The 25,337-nt window shown below is 45.7% G+C and overlaps 1 protein-coding gene across 2 annotated transcripts in view; it reads right to left on the bottom strand.

Annotated features, from left to right (window-relative positions):
* Window positions 1–20,319, bottom strand: part of EML4 (EMAP like 4) — a 162,996-nt gene extending 142,677 nt beyond the window's left edge. For both annotated transcript variants that reach the window (XM_056357045.1, XM_056357047.1), the window contains exon 1: window positions 19,958–20,319. In XM_056357045.1, the coding sequence (XP_056213020.1) occupies window positions 19,958–19,982 (25 nt within the window). In that variant the 5' untranslated portion in view covers window positions 19,983–20,319. The remainder of the gene's footprint in view (window positions 1–19,957) is intronic.
* Between the last annotated feature and the right edge of the window lie 5,018 nt (window positions 20,320–25,337).

Genomic DNA, 25,337 nt, shown 5'->3' with positions numbered 1-25,337 from the left:
TAAAAAAACCCAAGGAAAACAGAAATAGACACACATAGTAAGAACAGCAATGATCATCCTGAATTACCTTGGGATATCCTTGTACCTTATCATGAAGAATAAAAAACAAGGATCGATAAGGACCTGAAACATGACTCGGGCACTCCCCACGGGTATCAAGAACGATCAAGTTGCTCAGGGCAGGAGGGTAAGAGCACTACAGGATTACTACAAAGCACTCCTGAAGCAACGGAGTCCCAAGTGACCTCAGATACAGGAACAATTAAGACTTCATTAACTATAACCTAAAACTGCATTTTTCTCACCTCATCATGTACAGCCGCAGATACTGAGATGGGATGTGTAACCACTGCTTCTGACAACATGAACCAAACTTACACCTATTTCTAAGGTTGCTTTTGTTAAAAAAGTGTCTTTAAAATTATCTGATAAACACAAAATACTCTTTTTTTTATTTTTTAAGAAAGAAATCATTAGAGAATAAGCTGGCAAGCTCTCAGAGCATGTTTCTCCCAAAAGCAGTTGCAGCGTGCACTAGTGCTGCAGCCAGAGCCAAGGCTGCAAACCAATTTCCCTTATAATGCTGTTTTCAGAGGTTTGTAACTTTCTCAAATATTTACCTTTTTATTTGAAAGGTTTCACATTCACTCTGGGAACACTCTTGATAAGCATCTGAATATGCTTATTAAAAATACATATTAAAAAAATAATTGTACTGTAAAATGTGATCGCTCAGGGACTACATAATGATAATATATGTAAAGGTCTATACAACCAACCTAATGCTGACACATCCCTGATAGCTCGCTATGCAACCAAAACATTGGGCAGTGGGAAAGGAGAATGAATAGGTGAAAAGTTTAGATTTACAGACCTTGCAAAACAAATACATGGTTTTCTTCTGCTTGTAACATACCTATGATCGACCTGTTTACAAAAAAACAGAAAGAACTGTGACGAACTCAAATCCAAAACAACAAATTATAAACCAGCAGCCTTCCATCTGGAATTATTCAAAGGCACATATGGTCGTATTTTTAATGTAGAAAAATTCTGTAATGTGATACTTATTTGCCCTTCTTATGATTAGCTGCCTCACAACATGCTCGTTTTAGAATATGGAGCTTGCAATCTGGTCTTGTAAACTAAATACTAAGTTAAAAGTTGTTAATTCATTAATTTGAGGCCATTTACATAAAACATATACATGCTAAAAGGCTGAATTAGGTCAGCTTCTCTTTTTCTTTTAACACACAGGAACAGTAAAACCAAATTAAAATATATTTTGTCATCTGGAACATATAACTACCTTAATAAGGAGAACTAGACAAATAATGATAATCAACAGGGATCATTATATCATTTGCTGCATTGAAGGTTGGGGTTTGCTCAGTTCAAAAAACCAGTAATACATTTGTTTAAATATGATTTTGGAAATTACACAATGACATAGCCTAAGGCTATACATTCACCTTTTTCAGAAGGCTTTGGAAAGGAAAACCCATTCCCAAGATGGGAACACCTGGACCCTTTTCACACACCTTTTTTGAGGATGGTGTGACAAGGAAAAGGAAGAGAAGAAGTGGAAGAAAAGGAGCAGAAGGGCAAAAAAAGCTAGGTTTTGGAGAGAGGAAGAAGGATGTTCAGCTGCATCCAACTGGCTCCCCAACTGCTCTACCACCACAGCAAGTAGGTTTTCCTCCCTCACAGCATCAGCCCCGGAGCCGTGCCCCGAGGAGGTTATTTTCACCTTTGGGGTGGGAAGTGAACCAGCTCCACCAGGCTGGCAGACAGGAGCTCCACAATGGAGACAGACAGGTCTTTGCAATGGGGGAGCAGACGCTTTGGCAAAGGCACAGTGCTCTCTCTACAGTTTCCAAACCAAGGTTTCATACCGCCATTCGCCCACTCGCTTCCAAGACCCACGTCTTCTGTCCTCCAGAGATGCCAGATCGCTCCTCCCGGTAACCTCCCATACAGCCGCTAACAGCAATCCACCGAAGCCAAAGGCAGCACAGATGGCACTGGTGCCACCTCCTGCACCTGGGCTCCTCATGGAAGGCAAAGCTGAGCCTGCAAGGCTCAGCATCTCAAATTCCTCAGAAAGGCTGGAGGGCTTCTCCAGCATGACTGAAAGGATTGAAGAGTCACTGCTGCCACCACCCCTGGACACACAAGAAAGCAGTTACCATGAGGTAAACCATCTAGCCTGGCAACCCAAATCATTGATTAGCCGACTTTCTGCAGAAATGTACCCATTATCATGCTGATGGGCACGCGGCTGATCCTAAACATTTTATACTAGATATTACTGGGGCCTCAAGCACTCACTTTTCATTTTTCTCATGCCTCTGAGTAATAGCTACACTTGGGGGCAGTCTTCACCTGAAGAAGTTTTATAAAAGTGGATGAGGAAAAAATAATAATAATAATTCAATAACCTTTTTTTCCCCCAAGGCGGGAGAGCAACACTGGGGAGCCTGCTCCTTGAATGGCACTGGGTAGCCCACTGCCGTCCCCCAGCACAGCCCCACGAGCCACGTGGCTCGAGCCACAGGTTTCCGAGAGCACCTCCAGACCGGGTGCGGCACAGCACGGTACCGTGCAGATGCGTTTACACACACGGAGCAGAGCATGGTCCCAAAGGCAGTATCGCCTGTGGCCCAAGGAGGGAACACAGTGAGAACACAACCAGAACTCCAGTCTACCCGACTTGCCCTCACCAACACTTTTAGTGATGTTTTCACGCAGGCAGGAACAACGACCTACCAGAGGACTGCAAATACTGCCTCAAAACTAAAACTAACCTTTCACTGGTAGTTAGGAAATAGCTGAACTGTTCAATTTGCAGCTTCTCCCTAAGGCTTCCTCAAAAGGGAGCAGAGAGAGAAATGCAGTGACTATAGAGGAACACCTATAGCAACAGCAAGATCACACTATGTAGCTGAAGAGCTGCACTACCTCTTCATAATTGTAACTATTCTACAGGGCTACTACAGGTCACTTCTTATATCAACAAAAGCAGCAGCACTGGAAAGCACTTATGTACAACTGTGTGTTTGATTACAAAACCCTAGTTTCCTACTAATTATGTTGGCACATGTGGGTTCAAGAAATATTCAGTCATAAGGCAGACATGATATACACTATGCATGTGGAACAGAAGACGCACAGCAAGAAATCATTAACTTTGCCACCATAAAACATAAAAATCATCTGTAAAAGGAGCAGAGAATCTTCAGTGATCTGATGTTGCACTTCTTTCTAGGCTTCCTGTTGTACGTGTGTAATTGCTGCCATAAAAGTCCTTGGAAAAATGAGTCACACATCAAACAAAATAATCAAACCGTAATGATTAACAAAGTAGTGAAGCATCCCTTACAGTATAACAAAAAACCCCACCTCTTCTCCAATGTAAATACTTCTAAAATAAGATTATATGTTAGACATTACAAAAGCGTAGCTCTATTTTGGAAAAACAAGTTGAGTCATACTTCCATAGTAAATTATTTTAAAATGCATTAACCATTCTGCAAACAAAAGAAAAAGAACCCCAAAATCCAAACATCAAAACCCCACAAATGTAAGAGCCTTCAGGAACACCTGGAGTCTATTTTACCAACATCAACCAAACATTTTCTTAATTCACTAAACTGTCCTTAATAACAAGTACAAATCTACCCACTTTCAGTGTTACACTGGCATGGAAAATAGTCTTCCTGATGCTTTTAGTACATAAACACACATGCAAAATTAGAAGAAGGGAAGAAGGGAAAGAAGAAAGCCTTATGGTTGCCATCATGTTGTTTAATAAGAAGGATGGTTCTTGTTAGAAGAGAACTTGTTAGAAGATCCTGGTTGGACTGAACAGCCAGTACCGTGCAGCAGCAGCAGCAGCACCCTCCTGCTCTAAGCTCCCTGGAAGTGGCCCAGCCACACGTCAAGTTCTCAGAGCATCAACATGATTCAGTTTTCCATTTCGAGAATAGGAAGTTAAATGCTAAAACCTATTCTAACAGCTGCTTCCAGGAGACAGAAAATAGCTTCTATAATGCTGAAACCAAAGTCAGCATCTGAGGAGGGCACAGGTTAGAAAAAGGTTGACGTGACATAAAATAGCCTATGATAACTAAAAGGGCAGCAGGAGAACAAGGGGGGCATGTTGCATACCCCTAGATGTGGACAAACAGAACTATTTGCAGAGCAGGGCTGTGCTAGCCCTGCTGTCTGCATGCCCCAGCAGCCCCCAGATTTGAGGGATGGCTTTATTCTGTCACCACCACAGGGTCGGGGACACACGGTTGGGGATCCCAAGCCAGGGGCATCAACATAAGTGCAGTCACCAGCTGGGGCTAGGGAATCCACGAGGTACCAGTCAGAGAAAGCACGGATGGCCTCCCCAGTTCACCATTCATGTATTTTTAATGTATAAAAATCAACTTTAAGTTGATGTCACCTCCACCATTCTCCCTAGTGCAGCAGCACTGCAAAGGAAGACCACAGTACCATATTTCTCTGCTGCAAAGTATACCAGCAGGATGACCAGCACCTTTCCCCACCTCCTCTTGGGGGATCAGAGTGCAGCTTCTAAAAACAGCAAAAATACTCAAGACCCACCTCAATAAACTTTCGGCAAAAACTTGAAGTTCAATAGCAGTCAGTGAAAACCAGAAAACAGTATTTTCCAAGAAACGAAAGTTTAACACACAAACAAAGAAACAAAAAACCACATTAAACATCCATATAGATACTCAAGGGCCAGGGAGAGCAAGTTCTACAGAATTATATAGGGTTGGACAACCTAGGCATTTATCGTGAGGAGCACATGTTATGGCAGCCTAACACAACAGGAAGAGAGAGGGCATGCTCTGCAGAGCACTGCTCCAGCTTGTCAGCATCCCTGTGACACTGCCCAGGGTAGACCAGGGTGGCTCCCACAGCCCCTGATTTAGAGGCCTTTCTTCCAGGGGCAGATATCTGCCTTCTCCTTCCCTACTACAATATGCTGCTTGTTCACAGCAAGCCTTAACTGCACTTAATACCTGATGATTAACACTACCCCTGTTTCATGCAAGCACACTTAGGTCTCTGCTGTCACACCGCCCATCTCCAGCTTCCCTAGGCACTGCTCAGGACCACATGTGCAGTGGGATTAGCAAACAGCTGCAGCGATGGTTTTCATCTTGCGCGAAGGGTTCTCCCCCAGACGGGTTACCCCAAACTCCAGTGGGGACCCAGCTCTGCCTCCCAGCAGGATGGTGCCCATGGGTAGCATGTGGCTTAAGGTCACCAACCAGCTACAGTCATCATGGAGCTTGGAGGAAAACACTGGATACAACACGTACTATGCACTGCACAGAAGAGGGGACACTAACACCTACACATCAAAGCCGATGAAACAGATGATTAAAATTGCTATGGAATGGTGATTTCTGCACCCCTGTTCCACAGCAGAGAATGATGCAGCTCAAAAGCAGAAGCCGGTACCCAAGGCTGTTCAGCCAGTACTGCCACTCAAGAGTCCAGAACTTCCAAGGGTAATTAGGCTCATGAAGAAGAGTGAAGAGGGGCAACTCTTATATGACATCAACCCTACCCATTTTTCTTCTAAAAATACATACACAGATCATAGGATAGTACAGAAGAGTTGTTTGCCAAATGTAGCTTCTTGTTCATCTTAGGCAAGTCACTACTTCCTTCTAGAAAAGATTTCTATCTTCTTTTACTTGCCCATTAGTTTAACTTTGATGGTATTTGAGTTTTAATCCATATATTGTATGCAAAAGACTTGTAAATAGCAATATAGCAAAGAGGAAAAAAGCTACTTCAAAGCTAGCTTAAAGTTTTGCAAAACCAAAATATATACTGCAATGCATGACATAATCAAGACCCGGTAATATTGAAAAGAAACTAAAATATTTATTAATCATACATAAAGTACCTGAAAGTAGGGCTATATAACATAATAGAAATGTTTCAACTGAAGAATGAGATTATAGGAACACTTTGTAACGATTTTACGCAGTTTCTGTAGAAGTCAAAAAGCCCTGTAGTAGATGATGCTGAAACTGTAAGATATTACCAGGTCCAGAACAAACTAACGACATTCTTTGAAATGTTCAGTTATGAGCTAGAAAAGGTCAGACTTCAGGCCCTTTAAATAAAACCAGGGTGTGTGTATACATGCACACACCAGAGTCTGGAAATTTAGTTCTAGAAACAAAACCCATTCAAAATATATCTGTTTAAATTAACTTCAACTAAAGGCTGAAAGGCAGATGGAAGTGACCCTATCAAACACAAATCTGCACATACCAATAAATACACGTTATATGCTGCAAACACTCTGTGCATGCTTTCTTGTCAATTCCCTTTTGCTTTCTTGCAATTCCCTTTGTCGTTTTATCTATAGCTTTGAAAAAATGTCCCTCTGTGGTCTATAAAAAGCAAACAGCAAATGTTGCCATTAATTCACAAAACCAACAGCCAAGTTAAAGCCCTTTTGCTGGTAAAGCAGCTATAGCTATAGAAACAGGAAATTGAAATTTCTAGTGCAAATAATTACGTAAATGCAGATAATTAAAAGCATATTAGCAAATACACCTACACACACACCTCTATTACTTAGCCAGGCAATAACCAAACCGATATCCAGAGAGCACACGAACACCTGTTCTCATTTTCATATTTCTGAAGGTTTCAGATCACTGTATTTAGGTATGCTGGGGGGGTAGAAGGGAGGATGATCAAGTCAGTCAAGTCCTACCTGGCGTTCAGACCACCTTCCCTCTTTACTCTTCCCCAGCCCCCACCCCGCACGGGCAAGGCTCAGGGCAGCGGAGCCATGCTCAGCGCCACTGGGGCCAGCAGGGACAGGAGAGGCCACCAGGCTGCAGGAGGACAAGGACAGAAGCAGGGTCTTCTGCAGGGCAGGGACACAGAAAGTGAAATCTGCACCATCAGCACTAACAGGACATTTTTTGGTTTTATTATTCTGGACTTCAGCACAGCCAGAATTTCAAATGCATAGTTTACAACCCATAAATATGTTAAAGGACAGATGTTTAACTCTTGGTGGCCCAGCCTTGCAGTACCACTTAAAAGAGGAAGATCTGACAAATAAATAGGAGGAAACAGATGGGTATCAATGGTCTGAGCCCCCTGTAACAGCAACAGGAAAAAATGCTGAGCAATCCCTGGGGAGGGGCTGCTGCGCGTTCGTACTTCGTCCAGAGACACTCTCTTGCTCAACGCACTGAGCAACTTCCTCCCTCTCACAAAACAATTCCTTGCCGGTCCCAGGCGAGCACCCCGGGTCCAGAGCAGAGACGTACAGCAGCACTCATCCAGCAGCCCAGAGCCTCCACACGCACAGCTCCAGCCACACTCCGGGACAGGTCACGTACGAGGCTTTCCACAGGTACACAGAAAGAGACGCTGCTTGCTACTTGCACCGTTCGCCATCTTCACATCCACGTGTTTTGCAATACCTTCACACAGTATTAAACAGCTTACATTCTTCATGCTTGAGTCCAATGGCCACTTCAACGCTTGACTATTAAAATTCCAATTAAACACTCTACACAGCTACAAACACTTTTGCAGCAGAACCACAAGCTTGGTGCACACACACAAAAGGAATGATCAAAAATCTGTTCAAGACTCGGATGACTTTATGTTAAAAAAGACCTCTCATCGCAGTTCAGACAATAGGATGCCAGCTGAAATCCCGCCCAATAACATACAATTCGCTGACAAATTATCCCAATGAAAAAGCAACCTGTGTTTACTAATGCAAACCAAGATACACAACTCAGAAGAAACCATTCTGCCATACACCGAGATCAGAGATCGGTAACAACTGCCAATCCGATGCACCAAAGTTACTGTGGCAATACATTCACAGACCCTGCACATGTATTTCATTTTCCTGCCAGCATCCTCAGCCCTTCTTCAAGGTTCACAAGTGCCTTTTGTGGGTTCCGCTGCAGAAGGACCGCAGCATCTCCTATGAATTCGAGCCAGCCTCCACCCTGGTTCTCACGGGGCTGGAATTCAGCTTCCAACAGGGACACAAAGCAACACAGCCACCTGGACCACAGCTCTAAGCTCTTCCTTGGGGAAAGGGTCAGCAGTTTTACTGTGAAAGGGCACGCAGAATCAGGTAAGTGGAAACTAGCATGTTGATGTCATACATCACATTGCTGGCCTGGCACAGACAAAGAAACAGAAAAGCCAAGTAGGGTTAGGATTTCAGTAGGAAATAGTTTTTAAATAGAGGTTTTAGTAGGCTGTTTACAGATGCACCAAAGCACAGGATCTAATTTCTCTACTTGAACAGCAACAGTGAAAAGTAGAACCACACGTCAAGTTTATCTTTAAAAAAACCCGTCCAAAACACACGCAAAGTCATTGCAGGACCCACAGTGACAAAGCTGTTTGTCTGCAAGCCCAGAAGGGCACACAACAGCGTCACAAGAGCTACCCCCTCTCACAGGTGGGACTCCTGCACATATTAAATCTAAAGATATGGAAGTGTCATGCTCAAAAGACCAGGACAGGAGGGTTCTTTTTCCTCTTGTGCCATACACACTATGTACTTAACAGTTCTAAAGTAGTAATTGATGCAGATTACCTGGAATATTTAACTCCCTTCACCTGCATCAGCATCTTTCCCACTTCCTCTCTCCAATGCTAGCACATATAATCAGTCAGACTTTGATTACCCTAAAGTCTTTAAGCAACTCACTGGGTGTATCTGCACTGTTACCAACTAAAAACAGGTACTTTCCATACAATGCATCTTAAAACAAAAGCTTGCGTCCACAACATTTAAATAACTAACACTTATTAACATATACAGATCTGGCGTCTAAAAATGAAAAACTGAAGTCTATTTTAGATTTAAATTTGTCACTGGATGAGGCTTTAAGCAACCTGATCTAGTGCAAGGTGTCCCTGCCCGTGGCAGGGGGGTTGAAACTTGATGATCTTTAATGTCCCTTCCAACCCAAACCATTCTATGATTAAACAGTAACTTCTAATATGTACTTTTCCACATCATGAATAAAATCAGATTGTTTTTCAGTTCTTGGCTGCGGTTGTTCTAAACATCAGAGTTTATAAATTTGCAGATTGCAAGCCCTGATCTATTTCCTTTACACTAAATCAGCTGTCATGGAAAAGCTTGAGGCCTGATGTTAATCCCACACAGAAATTACTTGGATTCTCTGCACTTTGGAAGTTTTCAAATCAAATGTGTATCAATTTGTACCATAATTACTGACTGAGGTGCTGAGTAGATTCTGGAGATGCCCCACCTGAGGCTCTGCCGCACTTGGGGTCTGCAATCATTTCCTACCAAGCCCACCACGGGATGAGACCAGAGCTCCTGACCCAGCAGTTCCCAACTCCCTCACACACAAGAGAACCGGGCTGATTAATTTCTGTATCCTTGTTCCTCCATGGTACTGCAGTCCCACACCATGACACGCCTTAGCTTACGATCCACAGAGCATCCCAGCCACCCAGCCGGACTGGTCCCACTTGGTGAGCACGTTCACCTCCAGAACTGAAGAGGCACACGAGCAGTAATAGATATGGATACACACCTATTCAATGCTTGCATCTGACCACCCATTTGTGCTAGCAAAGAGCACAGGAATGGTGCCATACTGCATTTCTCATGGAACACTAGTAAGCCAGATCAAGTACTAAAAAAAGAAAAAGTTTTTGCCCAAGAATCTGATTTGCTTACGGTTTTCTACTACTATACCCAATACCCATTTTCCTCTATGTTTAACAGGAAAACAAGCAATTTCCTTTTTAAAGCTACTCTGAAAACCTCAAATCTCCTACCTCTTCATTTAAAGCCACCAAACACTCACAGCTACAGCTTCCAATCACTTCACAATACCAATCATATGTGGATGTTCATAGGATTTTAAAAATCAAACAGAACTGAAAGAAGTATAAATGAAGGCTAAATACTCTACCTTGGGGAAAAAAAGATTTTAAAAGCCCAACCACAAACAAACCAACAATACAAATTGGAGGACACAGCTCTGCTAGATTACCAAAGCCAGAAAACACAGGTTTAGTTACAGAATTAAAGAATATTATGCTGCTAGGCAGAACCTGAAGTCATGAGGAATTATATGAATACCTGTATTACCCTGCCTTACTGGATCTGTCCTCATCACCACTCCCCACACTACACGTTCAGTCTACCACTTTCACCATAAACCCTGCACCAACATGGTGTCTTTTTGCAGTTGCTACTCCCTCTAACCTGGCCTGTCCGAAATAGAGTCCTCAGCCACGTCAGCTACAGCAGATTTCTGGTACTGGGTGAGAAACAAAAGGAAAACAAGCCGGGAGGGATGCTGCAGAAAATACATATATCCCTCGGGAAGCTTTCTGGAAAACAAACACATGTACCAAACTCAGAACAAGATTTCAAGTATTTTTTAGCTTCAGGCTAAACACTTGCCCAAGCTACAGTAGTTTTGCAGATCCAGCCTATTAAAAAGACGTTAAAACAATGTAAAATAAAAGTGTTAACAGATACAGCATCTCCCCTAACACATTTTTAATTCAAAAATAATACTTTAAGAAAACCACATTTACATCAGGAATACCATCATCAAGTCTACACTGGCTAAATGAATGGCCTTACTACTCTGGTTCTTTACAGTAAAGAATAAACTCAAATAAATCAAGCTCCTAAGCATTTCACTGTGTCTACTTCCAAAAGCAACTTACATATTCACAGTAATTATACATTCACTCCTCTACTGAGGATTCACTTCAAGAACTGGGGCAGGCAAAAAACCAAGCAGGCTGTTAGCACGGTCAAAACCTAACTGCTGCCTTACCCCATCCTAACCAAGCCTTCACCCCTCTGGGCATCTTCAAGAAAATACAATGGTCACAGATTATACAAAATACAGCAACAAATCCAAATCTGGGGAACAGCACTGCCAACAAGTCAACTTTCTTAAATACATCAGATCATTTTCATGGAAAAACGCCATCCCACATGTTAAGTGTTCAGAAAACAGGCACGCAGAAATCCTCCCCATCACCTATCCCGCTGCATGCCGAGACTAAAACCATCTCACAGCAGCGCTTATTGCAGCTATTGCAAACCTGCCAACAGGACTCTGAGCTCTTTCATGCTTATCCTATTAGGAAAAAAAAAAAAGTTTGAGCTGCTGGTTATTGTTGTCCCCCTTGCCTCATGACTTTAACGGACACATTCAGAGTTCAGAGAGCAAGCATGACAGCCACACAAACCACCGATTTCCTGCTAGATCCCTCTGATGGCATTTGCACAGTACATGCTGGGAGAGCAGGCGACAGCAGTTCAATGCAGGATTTCATAGCTAAACAAAGTTGTAATTTTCTCCTTGTTAAGAGCTCTTGTTTAAAAAAAAGTCAAGTGATACTATGCAGACGTAAGTATCGCCACGTCTCTGAATCTTGCAACTGAAAAAGTTTAATTTACAGTTCCTACCACTCAAGGTTCCTTCTTTCCACACCTCTCTTTGGAGACACCAAGCAGCACATTTTTAGGTACGCTCTCCTGAAATTCCATTCAGTCAAACTGCATCCAAAAAAAACCCCAAACCGTCACAGTTCTAACACACATTAACACATCTGAAGTGGACTTTGCTCCCAGGGAAGCCCAGATGTACATGTGGAGCACTCATCTCAGAACTGCTCCAACTCAAAAGCAAGATTTCACCACACCTACATCACACTAGAGATGTATGAGAAAATCTCTAACAGCAACACTTCTCTTTCCATTCCACACAGTCAGGTTTCCAGTATCCACTGCTCCTGGAAAGGAATTCGGTCAGCCGTGCCCTACCTAAAGGATTACGTCTACAATCCAAAGCCACTCCAAAGTCTGTCTATTAGTTGTAAAAGCCAGAGGTACTGCAAGATGTATAATAAAAAGTCTAAAAGAACTGGTTAGTTTGGGGAGGTGACGTCCATCCTCAAAAACGGAACCTGCAAGACCAGGCTTTATTCTGCCGTTCTTAAACGGAACTTGCCACTGAAACTCAGAGGTCTAATTAACTCAAGATCCATATAACACACACAACAGGAAACCTCCTGAGAAAATGGCATGGTCTGCTTGTGGTCTTGAATAAGGGGGAAGGAAACAAACTACAGCCCATCCTACTGCTGTTGTTCTGCACAGCGCTGGGCGCAAAGCTTGTCAGAACCCTGACGTAAAAGCGACATTTTCCTTTTGTTCTCAAAAGAGGAAAAAATGTAACATACAATAAACTGTAAGCAAGCTAATAGTTCTACCATTCATTTTATGTATATTTGGGATTGCTAATTTAGCCATCACGCATGTGAGGGCTTGCTTACCTCAGCTGCTGACTGAAATCAAGCATTTTAAACCCGTTTCTACTACCCTCATGTCATAATTTCATTAAAAACCATAAAAAGTGATGAAATCATTACCTCTTGTGTTTGGACAGCAACGATAAATTTCTCTTGTTAATAGCCATTTTCTTGTTTTTGTGTCCTCAACTCAGAATAAAGAAATCCAACTCTTCTGTCTTTAAAATTATAAAGTTCTCATGAAAAAGTATTTTCATTTACTTTAGCTAAACCACATTTCTAGGCCTAACTAATTTACAGCGTCCCTGTAGGGAGCCAAATCTGGGGCTTAGAAGCATTTGTGACTTTAATTTATCCACTGGGTTTCAAACTCCCAATTTTCCCAGAGGATTACGAAAGCCTGCCAATTTAGCTTGATGCATTAAAACTGTTTACACAAATCCAAAATACATTCAAACATAAAACAGTTTGGTTTCAGTGCCCCCCCCCCCCCTTTTTTTAAAGCCCAAAGAAACTGGCAGGAGAAGTGGGAACTGACTCCAGGCTGGAGCACTGCATTCACAGCCACAAGCTGAGTTTCAGTGAAACAAGACAGGATCAGGCGAGAGACAACAATAAGTATTTCTTTTTAATTTAATACAACATCTGAAATCCAAGGTAGTTGTACCTCTCCCAAATATTTAACTGTTTATAGAGCACAGCTGTGTTGCTTCCACTTTTGTCCCTTCCACTGCACTTGTATTATGCATGTCACTCATGTACAAACAGCCCCAGAAAGCTAAAGAAAATATATTTAAATACAAAAAGACTACTTCTACAGTAAGACAAATTTGCACTGAAAAGTGTCTGGCCTGAAAGCTGTGAGAGCACACAATCCACATCACTAAATGGGGCAGAAAGGCAGCGTAGACCATCAACCAAAGAAAGCAACTGGATTCTCCGACTTGCTAAAAAAAAAAAAAAAAAAAGTTGTCCTTCCCAAGGAACAGTACTGTCATGCAAAGTCGAGCAGTACAGACATTAAAAAGTCAGGAGAGTAATTGTGAAACCAGCAGTTAAAAGATCAAGACATAGCTATATTTAGTAAACATTAGGCTGAAACTATTGATGATGAGCAGAAGAGACAACTGAGAGGCAAAACAATCAAAAACCTAATAAAAAAACCTAGTTTTTCCAACCCAGTAAGAAGTCTTAGAGCAGAAAGCTTAAGAAGATTGCAGTACTCACTGATGGTATGTACTATTTACAACACTGAGCAAAAAGAAAAAAATAATAATTAAAAAAGGGGAGGGGGGCAATACCAAAAGAGAAAAAACATTCTGGATGTTCCAAGATTTAGCAATAAGCTCAGGCCTTTAATGACTGTGGTGTCTCTCTCTTCGCATCCCACCCCACATACAGCACCACCCATTTACTTCCACTGTCTGAACTATGGGCTCAGGCTGCAAACTGCCCCGCGAGCACAGCCTTCCTAAATCTGAGTTCATGTCTGTTTCCTGAAGTCGACTCAAAACTCTCAAGAAGAGCTTGCACCTCACCACGTGGTGTTTCCAGGTACCCATCCTTCAGCACCCAATGACAGAAAAGCCTAGAAAACCAAAATTCTGTATCCGTTTCAACAAGCAGATGAAAGCAAACAATTCCTCTTTAAACTGTTGGTGCCTGTGCTCACTTGTTTACAGAGAGGAAAAACGAGGCAAGCAGTGGCTTCACCTGAGCTCGTAACTAACTATAAAAATATTACTTGAAAAGGAAAGTAGGGAAGCTTTTGAGTTGTTGTTTATCAGGTGATTCTCATCTCCCGAACAGAAGCACGTTCCTACTAGAAATGCTCAACACCAGAAGAGCAGAGACTTGCACTGTCATCATACATGCCACGTGCTATAAAATTAATTATGCTCTAGCGCCCTTCCTATTACATTATGTGTGGGTAAAGCAGGAATAACATTCTTGGCCTTAAAATTACATTCATTAAGGATTAGATTTAGCAAGGACCTAAACAGAGAAGGGAAAATAAACCTCGATAATTGACAGAAACCACACCAAGGAGGGAAGCTGCTACTCTGCAGAGCAAGGAGTGACATAGAGCTCTCCCTGTATGTTACTAACAGCACAATTAGCAACATAATGCTGCTTACAAAACAAAACCATGCTTCAGAGGGCTTGTAAGAGCACTGCTCTTCACCATTTTTTTTCCCTCTTACATGCTTCACAATCTGAAGCACAGAAGAAAAAATATCCTTTCAGAGTAGGCTCTTCAGGCAAGAGAAAATTGTGTCAAATAACTGTACTTCCCATATCAAAAATATTCAGTTAAAAAGAGTATGAAAAACACACTGTGAGGCCAAAAATTCTTCTCAGCATCCCAGGCATTAAAAGCCTTTCTAGAGGACTAAGAAGAGAGTCTCTCTATTAGAGAATGCTGTGTTTGGGATTGTTTCTTTTTTTGTTTTTAAAAGTAAGAGTGTTACTCACAACCAGGCCAAATATTGCCAATTGCTCTGTGCAAAAAAAAAAAAAAAAAAAGATTGTTTTGTAAATACACAATCCTTTGCTTCTCAGCTGGCTACAGAGCAAAGGGCTCCTCCTCGCTGCCCGTTAAGTAGAGACCCCTGCAGCAAAAGGTGGGCCACCGCCGTGTTTCTAAAGCAAACAGCCTGTTCTCCTTGCTGCTATAGTTTAATCATCCCTGGCACCAACCAAGGCCATCCTTCTCAGGCAAGAGAGACTGACATCCTGCCAAAGTTTTTATTTTTCAGAAGACCAGCACACTGACAATAGCACACAGCAACCCCACGAGCAGCGCCCCGCAGACCGAGCTGAACTGGCCCTGGCGATGAGCAATCGCTCTGCAGCACCACTGCCGCTTCTGCAGTCTAGACGGGCAACCATAAAACTTCACATTCTAGCCCAAATAAATGACAAATACCCCAGCTTGCTGTAGCCAGTCATTCCACATGCTCGCATTTCTCGGTACTGAACCCAGCCAGAGATGAATCATGATGCACACATGCTCCCCAGGCTCCGAGCACCACCAGCTCCTCAGCTCCAGCTCCCCTGGCCCCTCCAGCGTACCTGCCGGCCCATCGCTGGGGGCTCCAGAGGAGACCACTGACTGGGGTTTAGCAAAGCCATGGGGGGGCTCAACAGGCTCTGCTGGCTCTTCCAGCGCAGAGCAGCAGCCCGCACCCACGTCACCTCCCCAGCAGCTACACGATGCAGACCAGACACACCTGTGGAACAGGAACTTTTCCCAACAACTTTTATACAATATGTAGTAAAAGAAAAGGGGGAGAGGGGAATAATTAGGAACTGACCCACATGCCACCCCTCCAGTAAGTAGCTGGTACATATACTGCAGTTAGCAGTAGTATATATACAGTGACAGAACAGTATGTAGATCCTACATACAATGAAAAAATTATTCTTTTATTATTTCTCCAGTTCTTCCTCCAATAACATCAACAACAGAGCAAAACGCTGGTCTCCAATTAGTCATTACAGCTCTCCTTTGTCTTCTGCTTCTCTGAAAAAAAATGCATAAGCTCAACTACTCTTTAAAAAAAACAACCTAAATTATTCTGCTTGCCCAAGACCTCAAGAGAAGATTGATTTTGTTTTTTCCATGAAAATATTTTCAATCATAAGAGAATTTTTCAGTAAAGACTACTTATAAGCTTCAGGACGTCCTGCACAGCTGCACAAAAACCACAGCTAGAACTCAGAAATTGAGACTTCATTTATTTTTATGAGTTATTATTGTGCCACAGACCTCATCGCTGGAGAGAGTTCTATTGAAATGCTTTATACCATGTTATCATCATACACTGGTGACAAACTTGGAAACGGTTGTAGTCATTTTTTAACATAATCTGATGAATGCTTCCATATCTTTGTTTACAATGAGTTATTGTTACAGAACTCAATTAGCAGAGGCAGGGAAAACAATGCAACAGCTAAAAGCAATGGAAAACTGTCCACCAAGGAGCACCCCTCACCAGCCCCAGGCAGCCAGTCACAGCTTACTCTTCATCAGCCTAAACCTAGTAGATCTCATACCTTAGCCAATTAACCTTACAGAAACTGAGATAAACAAACAGCTTAAGAGGGCCACCTAAGAGCTGCCAACAACACACTGCCACCATCCCACCTACCGCCAGCTGAGGACTCCTACCACTTCCCTCCCCCTGCCCCACACGCTTCTCCTACCCTCTAAAAAGCCAATTTCGGCAGAAAACCACGGAAACAGCTGGGGCAGGCAGGAAGGCTGTAAACCGATATACTCCACGATGACACGTAAAAATCAAAATTACTGTTTGCAAAACCATTGGTCTTCTACAGTCTTGCAGCCCTCTGATGGGCATCTCCGAACCAGCTGACCACGGGCTCACAAGCAGCAGTGTGAGGGTGGAAATGATGCAGGGCAGTAGCGCAGGACAAAGGGAGAGGGCTACAGCGGGACGACCCTTACCGGCAGCCTTGGCTGTACTATGTCCTACATGGGCTTTCTGGTTAGCCTGCCCTTTTTTTTTTTTTTTGGGGGGGGGGGGGGGGTTGGTGGGTTTTTTTGGTAGAACTCTAAGCTTGATTCTTTTGGTAGAATTAACAGTGTTTTCTTTTCCCTGAAGATGCTGCCGCGAGAGAACTTGGCAGAGCCAGAGCCAGACACCCATGCTGTGCTCCTGTCTCGGCAAAGGCGCAAGGCAGGAGCCTAGGTGCTCCGTCCAAGTTCCTGGGCCTCTTGTTCCCATTCAGAAGCACATTCTTTCACTTCCAGGGATGCATCTGAAAAAGCAGCTGGCCAAAATCCATTGAGACCTCTGACAATAGTCGCGTGGGGAATGCTCAAATGTAAGGTACGACTCTCCTACTTGGGGCAAATAAATGCTGGTGGTGATACTCACTTTGCTGCTGGTGATATTCAAAAAGATACTGAAGTCCCAGCAAATGTGAAATAACTCTGTGTTTTATCAAAAAAGTAAATCAACATCTATTTCAGCTGTACAAGTTAACTCATAATACAGAGATACTTTTTTACTGTATACAGTAGTTGCATACTCTTGAGTGCTGCATAAGCATTTACTAAACCAATAACCAAAAGAATTTTCTAAATTACATATAAAATAGTTTCTTTCATCTTTTTATTCTCATAAAAATTTCAGTGTGGAAGCCAAAAGAAAACAGCTGCGTAAAGTATTTTCAACTGCAAGACATGTAAGAAGGTATTTCTGCCTGTGCTGGAGGGCACAATCTGTAATAACATTTTGCCTTCCAGATAATGACAGGAGGCATTAAAAGGACAACTTGCTCTCTAATAAGCTCGCTTGACTGGTTGAGCATGCACATACACAGATAGCACAGTTTTGCCAACAATAATTTCAATTAATTTTTACATTTCATTCTAAATTACATTAATTTATGGCCTTCCTAAAAGACACTTAGCAGACAGCTAATTAAATTCAAGCCATTAGATTTTAATTAGAGATGTTTAAAAAAAAAAAATTATCTCAGAACAATTCACACACCGTCGTGGACAGACACTACAGGCTTGTTAGCAGCTAGAGCAACCAACAAGTGATTATAAATACAAAGAGGACTAAGCAAAACGATTCAAACCTGAGAACAAGAAAGTCGTGTACTTCAAAGCCACGGATTCTGGGAATGCCCTCCCCTCAGCCCAAGCCCAGGAAACCACTGCGCATCAGTGCTCGCCATAAAAGCAAAATCAAAGGCCAACTAACAGTGAATATCACGATACACAGTTCAAAAGGTTGAGCTGAGCTTAATCCTCATTAAATTCTAATAAAACCACGGTGCCTTCCTGACCAAACAGTGAAACAAATTAAAGGCCCAGATGGAGCCTCCCTTAATAAGACCAGCGGGATGCTCCGAAGCGCCCATCACCCCTCCATCCCTGCACCAGCGCAAGGTGCTGGGCCACCCGGCCAGCCCACGCCATCGCTCAGGGAGCAAGCTCCGCACAGGAGAAATGATGCTTTATTATTTCAAAATAATTAGGGGTTTTTTCCACTTCCAACAGAAAACAGTTATTCTAAACATCCACCTCAGCGGGGCAAATACTCCGGGCGTTAAAAGCAATATCGGTGCCCTTTGATACGGTGATCAGTTCCGCTACTGGGTAAAGAGGTTCATTAATATTAACCGTGGCACATTTGCATCTGTCACCCACAGGCACAAGCTCCCCTCTGAAAACCGGGCACAGAACCCCTACAATTCCTCCCTGTGTCGCTTTTTGATTGTCGGATATTAAATGACCGTGGAAGTTACTTAAGCAAGGAGAGTGTGTCAGGCAAAGAGCCAAACTACCAAAGCGTACTGTTAATTACGGTGCACCAGTTTGGCTTGGACAGGTGCCCAAAATGCTGGAGTTGACATTTTGAAAACCTGAAAGGTTAGGATCACGCTCGCCAGTATTTAAACGAGTCAAATTTTCCAGAAATTTGAGAACTATTCGCTATTATTACAGATTTCACAGGAGTGCCGTAAAAATAAATTAATCTGATTTTTAGAGTCACGGATTTCTTCTGCTAGGGGAGAGGGCGCGCGGCGGATCGCGCAGCGGCTGCGGAGCGCTGGGAGCGCGCGGCCGGCGGGGGAGGCGCGCAGGTAGGCACGCGCGCAGCGCCCGGGCACCCTGTCATCTGCGGAACATACGCCGGAACGCGCGGGCTATACAGCCCCGGCATCTGGCGACACTTGCGGCTCACGCTTTTAATCGGGACGACTGCATACGCCGCGCAGCCCGTCCTCCGCATCATTCAGAAAGTGGGCTGGCGAAGTAACTCTGCCTAAAGAAACCGCTGACAATTTGCCGCAGCCTGCCTCCGCAGAACTGCGGAGAACGCAGCCCGGCCGTTTTCTGGGAACACTGGGATAAACGAGCAGTAAACGTTTGCGATCCCCCCACAGCTGCAAGCAGAGGCGCCTGACGCCGCGGGGGCCGGGAGGGCTCCCCGGGCACACGGACGGATGCGCGGCCACCGGGAAGGCGCTGGTCCCCCGCCGCTCCGCACTTCCGCGGCGGGCGGGCACGGCGGGGGGACACGAGCCCGGGCACGGCGGGGGGACACGAGCCCAGCCCCGCCGCTCCCCGCCGCCAGGGCGCTCCCGGGGCTCCCCCGCTGCGGCACCCGGGCCCGCTGCGCCCGCCCGCCCCCGCAGCCAGAGGGGAAAAGGGAAAACATGACAGTAATTTCAAAATAAAATTAAAAAGCACCAACGAAAAGCAACAGCCCAAGCAACTAACTCCGGGGAAGCGCAAGCCCACGGCGAGGAAAGAACAAAGGAGGCAAGTGCAGCCGGAGCGCTCGCAACAGATGGTTTGAAGCTGACCAGATTCCGCACTGGCATCCCCTCCCCTCCCCTCCCCGCCCGCCGCCGCACGGGCGGCGTTTGCGCGCACCGGCCCGGCCGGCACCGCGTCCCCGGGCAGCCCCCGCGGCACGGCGCGGCACGGCTCGGAACGGCCCGGACCCCCCGCCGGCCGCAGGTGCGCGCCCCGCGCAGCCCCCGGCACGCCGCCCCGTCCCGTCCCGTCCCGCCCGCTCCCCTCACGCTTCCCGCCGCCGCTTACCCAAACTCCCGGCGAAACCGTCCATTTTGCGGGGGGGGAGACCGGCGCCGCAGTCCGAGGCGAAGCCGCCGACGCCGGCCGGGACAGGTTCATTCACCCGCGGCGAGGCGGCAGGCGGCAGCGCCGCAGCCCGGCGCTCATGAGCCGCCCGGGGCAGCGGCGGCGGCAGCTCCCCGCGCTCGGCGGCGGCGGCAGGAGGCGGCTCCGGCGGCTGCTCCTCCTCCACCTCCCGCTGCTGCTGCTGCTGCGGGGCCGGCGGCGGCGCTGCCCGGCTCCGTCCCTGCGCCGCGACCCCAGCACAGCCGCTAGTGCCGAGCTCCTCCCGCCGCCGCCAGCGCCGCCCCAGCGCCCCGTGCTGTCGTGCTTCCGACTCCGCCCGCGCTGGCACCCGCCGCTTCCCCCGCGGGCGGCCCGGCCCCGGCCCCGGCCCCGCCGGCGGGCAGCCCCCGGCCCGCAGCCCCGGCGCGGCGCGCGAAAGGCCCCCGGGGCGGGGGGCGCCGAGCGCAGCTTTCGGCCGGGGGCACCGGTGCCCGGCCCCGCTCCTCGCCCGCGGGCACCACGCTCGGTTTGCGCCCTGGAGCCGCTACGCGGGGCAGCTTGCGGGAGGGTTAATGGGGCGGCTTAATATAATGATCCCAGCCCTCACACCGGAGACGTGCTTCGATTAACGCACGAACGTTGGGTCACACTAGTTTGGGGAAGCTGCCCCTGCTTAACGCCGAGCCAGAGGAACTGTCAGTTCCGCACCCTCGGGCTGCTCGGAGCCGCGTACCGGCGCTCTCCCGCCACCAGCCACCCGGCTGCCTCCTGCAACTGCCAGCCATGTGCTTGATGACGAGGGAAAAGAGAAAGTAGAACCAGAAATTCAAGTCAGCCATGCTGCCTACCATCTCATGCCTCAGCCGAGAGCGTTTCGCGTGTTAGGCAACACCACCAAGTTTTGCGAGGCATTGCTTTTCTCCCTGGTCAGGAAAACCTGCGTCCCCATTGCAACACCCTGCCCTGCTGCAAGCACTTCCCTGCAACGCGCTCAAGTGCTGGTGCTGTGGCTGCACAGGCAGACAGGCCATCGCCTCCCCAGCACGGCCCTGGCACTTGGGGCTGGGCTGGCCCTGGCTGGGCACCAGGTGCCCACCAAAGTGGCTCTGTCACTCCCCAGCTCAGCCCAGGGGCCCGGGGATCACTCAGCAATTACTGTCACACACAAAACAGATTCAGCTTGGGGAAAATGAGTTTATTAGCATCCAAATCAGAAAAAAACACATTCCCCCCACCCCTCCCTTCTTCCTGGGCTTAACTTGATTCCTGATTTCTTTGCATCTTCCCTGAGTGGCACAGGGGGACAGGGAATGCGGGGTGAGGTCAGTTCATCACACATCATTTCAGCTGCTCCTTCCTCCTCACACTCTTTCCCTCTCCAGTGTGGGTCCCTCCCACGCAGTGCCGACCTTCAGGAGCAGACTGCTCCAGCGTGTGTCCACCTCTCTCCATGGGGCCACGGGTCCTGCCAGGAGCCTGCTCCAGCGTGGGCTTCCCACGGGGTCACAGCCTCCTTTGGGCACCCCCTGCCCTGGCGTGGGGTCCTCCCCGGCTGCAGGTGGGGATCTGCTCCCGCTGACCTCCATGGGCTGAGGGCACAGCCTGCCCCACCGTGGGCTCCACCGCGGGCTGCCGGGGCATCTCTGCGCCGGTGCCTGGAGCCCCTCCTGCCCCCCGTCCTGCACCGACCTGGGGGGCTGCAGAGCGGTTGCTCTCACACTGGCACAGATTATCTTTTTTTTTTTCTTCTTAATATGGTATCCCAGAGGCACTACCACTGTCACAGATGGGCTCGGCCTCAGCCAGCAGTGGGTCCATCTTGGAGCCAGCTGGCATTGGCCCCTTTGGACATGGTGGGAAGCTTCTGGCATCTTCTCACAGAAGCCACCCCTGCAGCCCCCTCCGTTACCAAAACAACCTTGCCATGCAAACCCACTACAGCAGCCATGTCCTTTAATGACTGTGGATGTTGTTGAACAGGAGTGGGGAGAAATGTGGTGCTGGAGAGCAGCACAGACCTGATGCAGCACACACTTCCCCAGCACCTTCCATCTGCTTAGGCAAAAGTGTCATTATCTTGCTGATGTGCAATATAAAATAACCCAGAGGGGTTTATCCTTGCTCACGTTAGAAGAAAATGCCTTGAAATTTTTCATCAAAACCTAATCTCCACCAGATTTTCCAGAAAATTTTACTGAACATCTGCCACAGCAATGAATGTGAGTGTGGCCGCCTGCAAACTACATAAATAATCTGTCTTCGTACATCCTGTAGTCTTGTCAAAAGAGATGCCTTTCAATCAATCTGCTATAAATGGGACATCATTAGCCACTAAGTTCTGGCCTTAATTACTAGCAGGTATTAGACTTCCTATCAGCTCATGGGATCTGTTGCTGTAGGATGGCTCTGTATAGACTTCCATGGTCTTTTAGCTACTGCAAATAAGTGCTGCAGTCAGTCCAGTAAAAATTCCCTTTTAAATGCTTCATTTTACAAACAAAAGCAAGAACAACAAGGCACTACACCTCCAGTCCTATCTCTCCACTCCCCATTTATTACTTGCCTCAGGCCAGGTTTTCAAGATGCTTAAAGCTTTGGGAGTACAGAGAGAAATTTCCTCCAGCTAGGAAAACTGCCCTGGGAATTCTAAGCCTGTGGACAGTTTCCTTCAGAAAAGGGCCCCTTCCCCCTGAGGCAGAGCCTTATGTAAATTTTTCAGGTGGAACTTGTGTGCTGTTTTGTAAAACAAACAAAAAAACCAACCAAACAAAAAGCATGCCCAGCTGTGCCTTTTGCTCTCAGCAGGGTGGTCCTTCAGGCACAGCAGTGACGGAGTTACTGCAAACATCTTCACGTTTCTAAGAAGCGTTGCCTCTATTTTATAGACTGAAAACTGAGGCACAAAGGTAAAGATGACAGCATGAATCCTTATCTAGATGTTTAATTCCTACTGAAATTGGTTAGGAGGTGAATGAATACCTTCGATTATCTGTGTCACGCAGAGCCCGAAGTACATAAAAAGTTAGAGCTGCAAAAAGCGCTAGTTCTCTGTAATCTTATCTTAAACCTAAGATGAGAATGTAACTCAAGTACTGCTGAAGTCTCAAACTTTGGTTCCAACATTTTAAAAATAAAACTGTATCACTGCGGAGTTAAGGAACTGAACAAAACTGAAGAATTTAAAAAGCAAGGAGTTTGCATTAGTGTGACTTGTTAATTGGGAATTTCTGAAGAGCAAACACTATGCAGACTTCACAAAATATAGCAAACTCCAGCTTTTAAGTCCTTATGTTAACTTCTTCAGGAAAGTTTTATGAATGCTACCTAAATTTAGGAGGGGTTTTGATTGAAGTGTTTATTTACTGGTTGCGTTTGTGGTGTACACAACGGATGTCATTGTGGTATAGATTATACACAAGCAGAGTTTTAGCAAAAAATCTACAGTAAATACATATGCAGGTACATGTATATCATCTTTAAGAATTTTACTTGGCTGCTGAGCAAAGTAACTTACAATTACGGCAAAAAATACTTTTGTTTGTGTAGGTTTCAGACAGGTGCTGGCAAATTACTTAATATAGCCTGTAGTCTGATAAACAATATGACTGTTCCAGGTGCAAACCCTAAGGACACAGCGATTTCCTAACTCCGGTATAGTACCTAGTGCTCAACTTAGAGGAAGGAGGAGGAGTGGTATAGTGCTTTAAAGGGTTTAGTTTCTGTTTCTTAGTTGACAATGATTCAAAAACATGAACAAGATAATTCTTACAAAGTTTTAACAAGCTCGAGGATTGTCTCTTTTTGGTTTACATTTTGATGCTAAGGAAAGATTACATTATTCAGGGATGGAGTAAACTTAAAATATCTCACCTCAATTTTCAAATCAGCTAACCATGCAGTGCTTTATTGCATGTACAGGTGGTAAATAAACAAAGACAACTGTGATACCACAGGGCAGGAATTTTACATCAGTTTGACAGTTTCGGGAATCCAAATTCTTGTCTGCAGCACGACCCTTTCCAATTCCCACTGATGCGGGAGGTGGCTGGACCGATGCTGGGGGAGGGAAAGCCTGAGCTGTGCTGCTTGGGGCAGCAGGTGAGCAGTGAGCTACTGCCTCTGCTACAGTATATCAGTGTGGCATTAGTGGTTACTACCTGTAGGTAGTAGTCATACTACGCTGACAGGACCCTAGCTGAGGACCTGGACATACATGTGGAGTCTCCTTCTTACTAAAAGGAAGCTATGGAAAATATGAACCACAGAAAGAGGTCACCTTGAAATACACAGTGGAGGCTACGCACATTCCAGAGATTTTTACCCAGCCCCTGAAGGAAACAGGCTATTTTTCCCCCATTGTTTCATTTCTCTGGCACATTTTTCTTGGACTGGGGGTTTTTGAACAGTAATTCTTGTAAGAATACCTTTGTTTATCTTGTTTGGTTTGTTGGGTTTGGTTTTAATTGACATAGTTTGGCAACCTTCAGCCTGGGAATTGTTTATCACTTTTTGGTGGCTTGAATGTAAATTATATTTAAGCATTTTTCCACCAAGGAAACATAAAAATGATTAACAACTGAAAATGAAATTACTGAGATTCTTGTACGCAAAGCTGGGAGTCTGAAGCTACGAGCCACTTCATCTTACCTGTTAGAAAGAGCAACGTGCTTCCCGCAGCACTCATCTCCCGTTACTCAAAATGGTGTCTGGTTTCCAGGACCAAAGTGGAAAAATCTGAAAGAAATCTTCTCCCTCCTGCAGTTTTTCTGGTGCACCTCTTCAGAGTGAGCAGCAAGAGCCTAGATGTGTGACAAGGAGCAGCCAGAGAGCCTGAGCCCCAACCCCACCAGCCTAGTCCTGCCTCTCCCCTGCTCCCACCTGCAGGCCTGGGAAGGGGGAACGAGGTGATGTGATTTGTGACCAGCTGTGCCCCACAGCTGCTGCTGCTGGTGTGATCAGCGTGGGATCACTCCCGGATCTCGTTTGAGATGTTGATCCTTCGCAGCCAAGGTGGGGTTCTTTATGGTGCCTTGTTTTGAAGAACAACAGCTTTGTTGGCTTACCATAAGGCATGGGATATTGTTAATTTTCTTAAGTGAGGCTCGAGTTTTAAGAAGTTCCCAGGGGTCACTGATGTAAGGGAAAAAATTTGATGCCTGACCTTTAGGAAGATTAAATTACTTTTTCCTGATTTATAGAGGGTACTTCTCTTACCTCCAGCACAGAGTCTCTGGAGTTTTTCTTTCTGAGCTGGGATTTTGCCTCCCCACAGAACCAACTTAAGGTTCAGTCCCTCTAAATTACCCAAGGGCATGAATCAGCACCTGTAATGCTGAATAGG

Source organism: Falco biarmicus, chromosome 12 (assembly GCF_023638135.1).
Source record: "Falco biarmicus isolate bFalBia1 chromosome 12, bFalBia1.pri, whole genome shotgun sequence".
NCBI lineage: Eukaryota > Metazoa > Chordata > Aves > Falconiformes > Falconidae > Falco > Falco biarmicus.
Note: the sequence above shows the minus strand (reverse complement) of the source record. Positions and strands in the feature narration are given on the sequence as shown.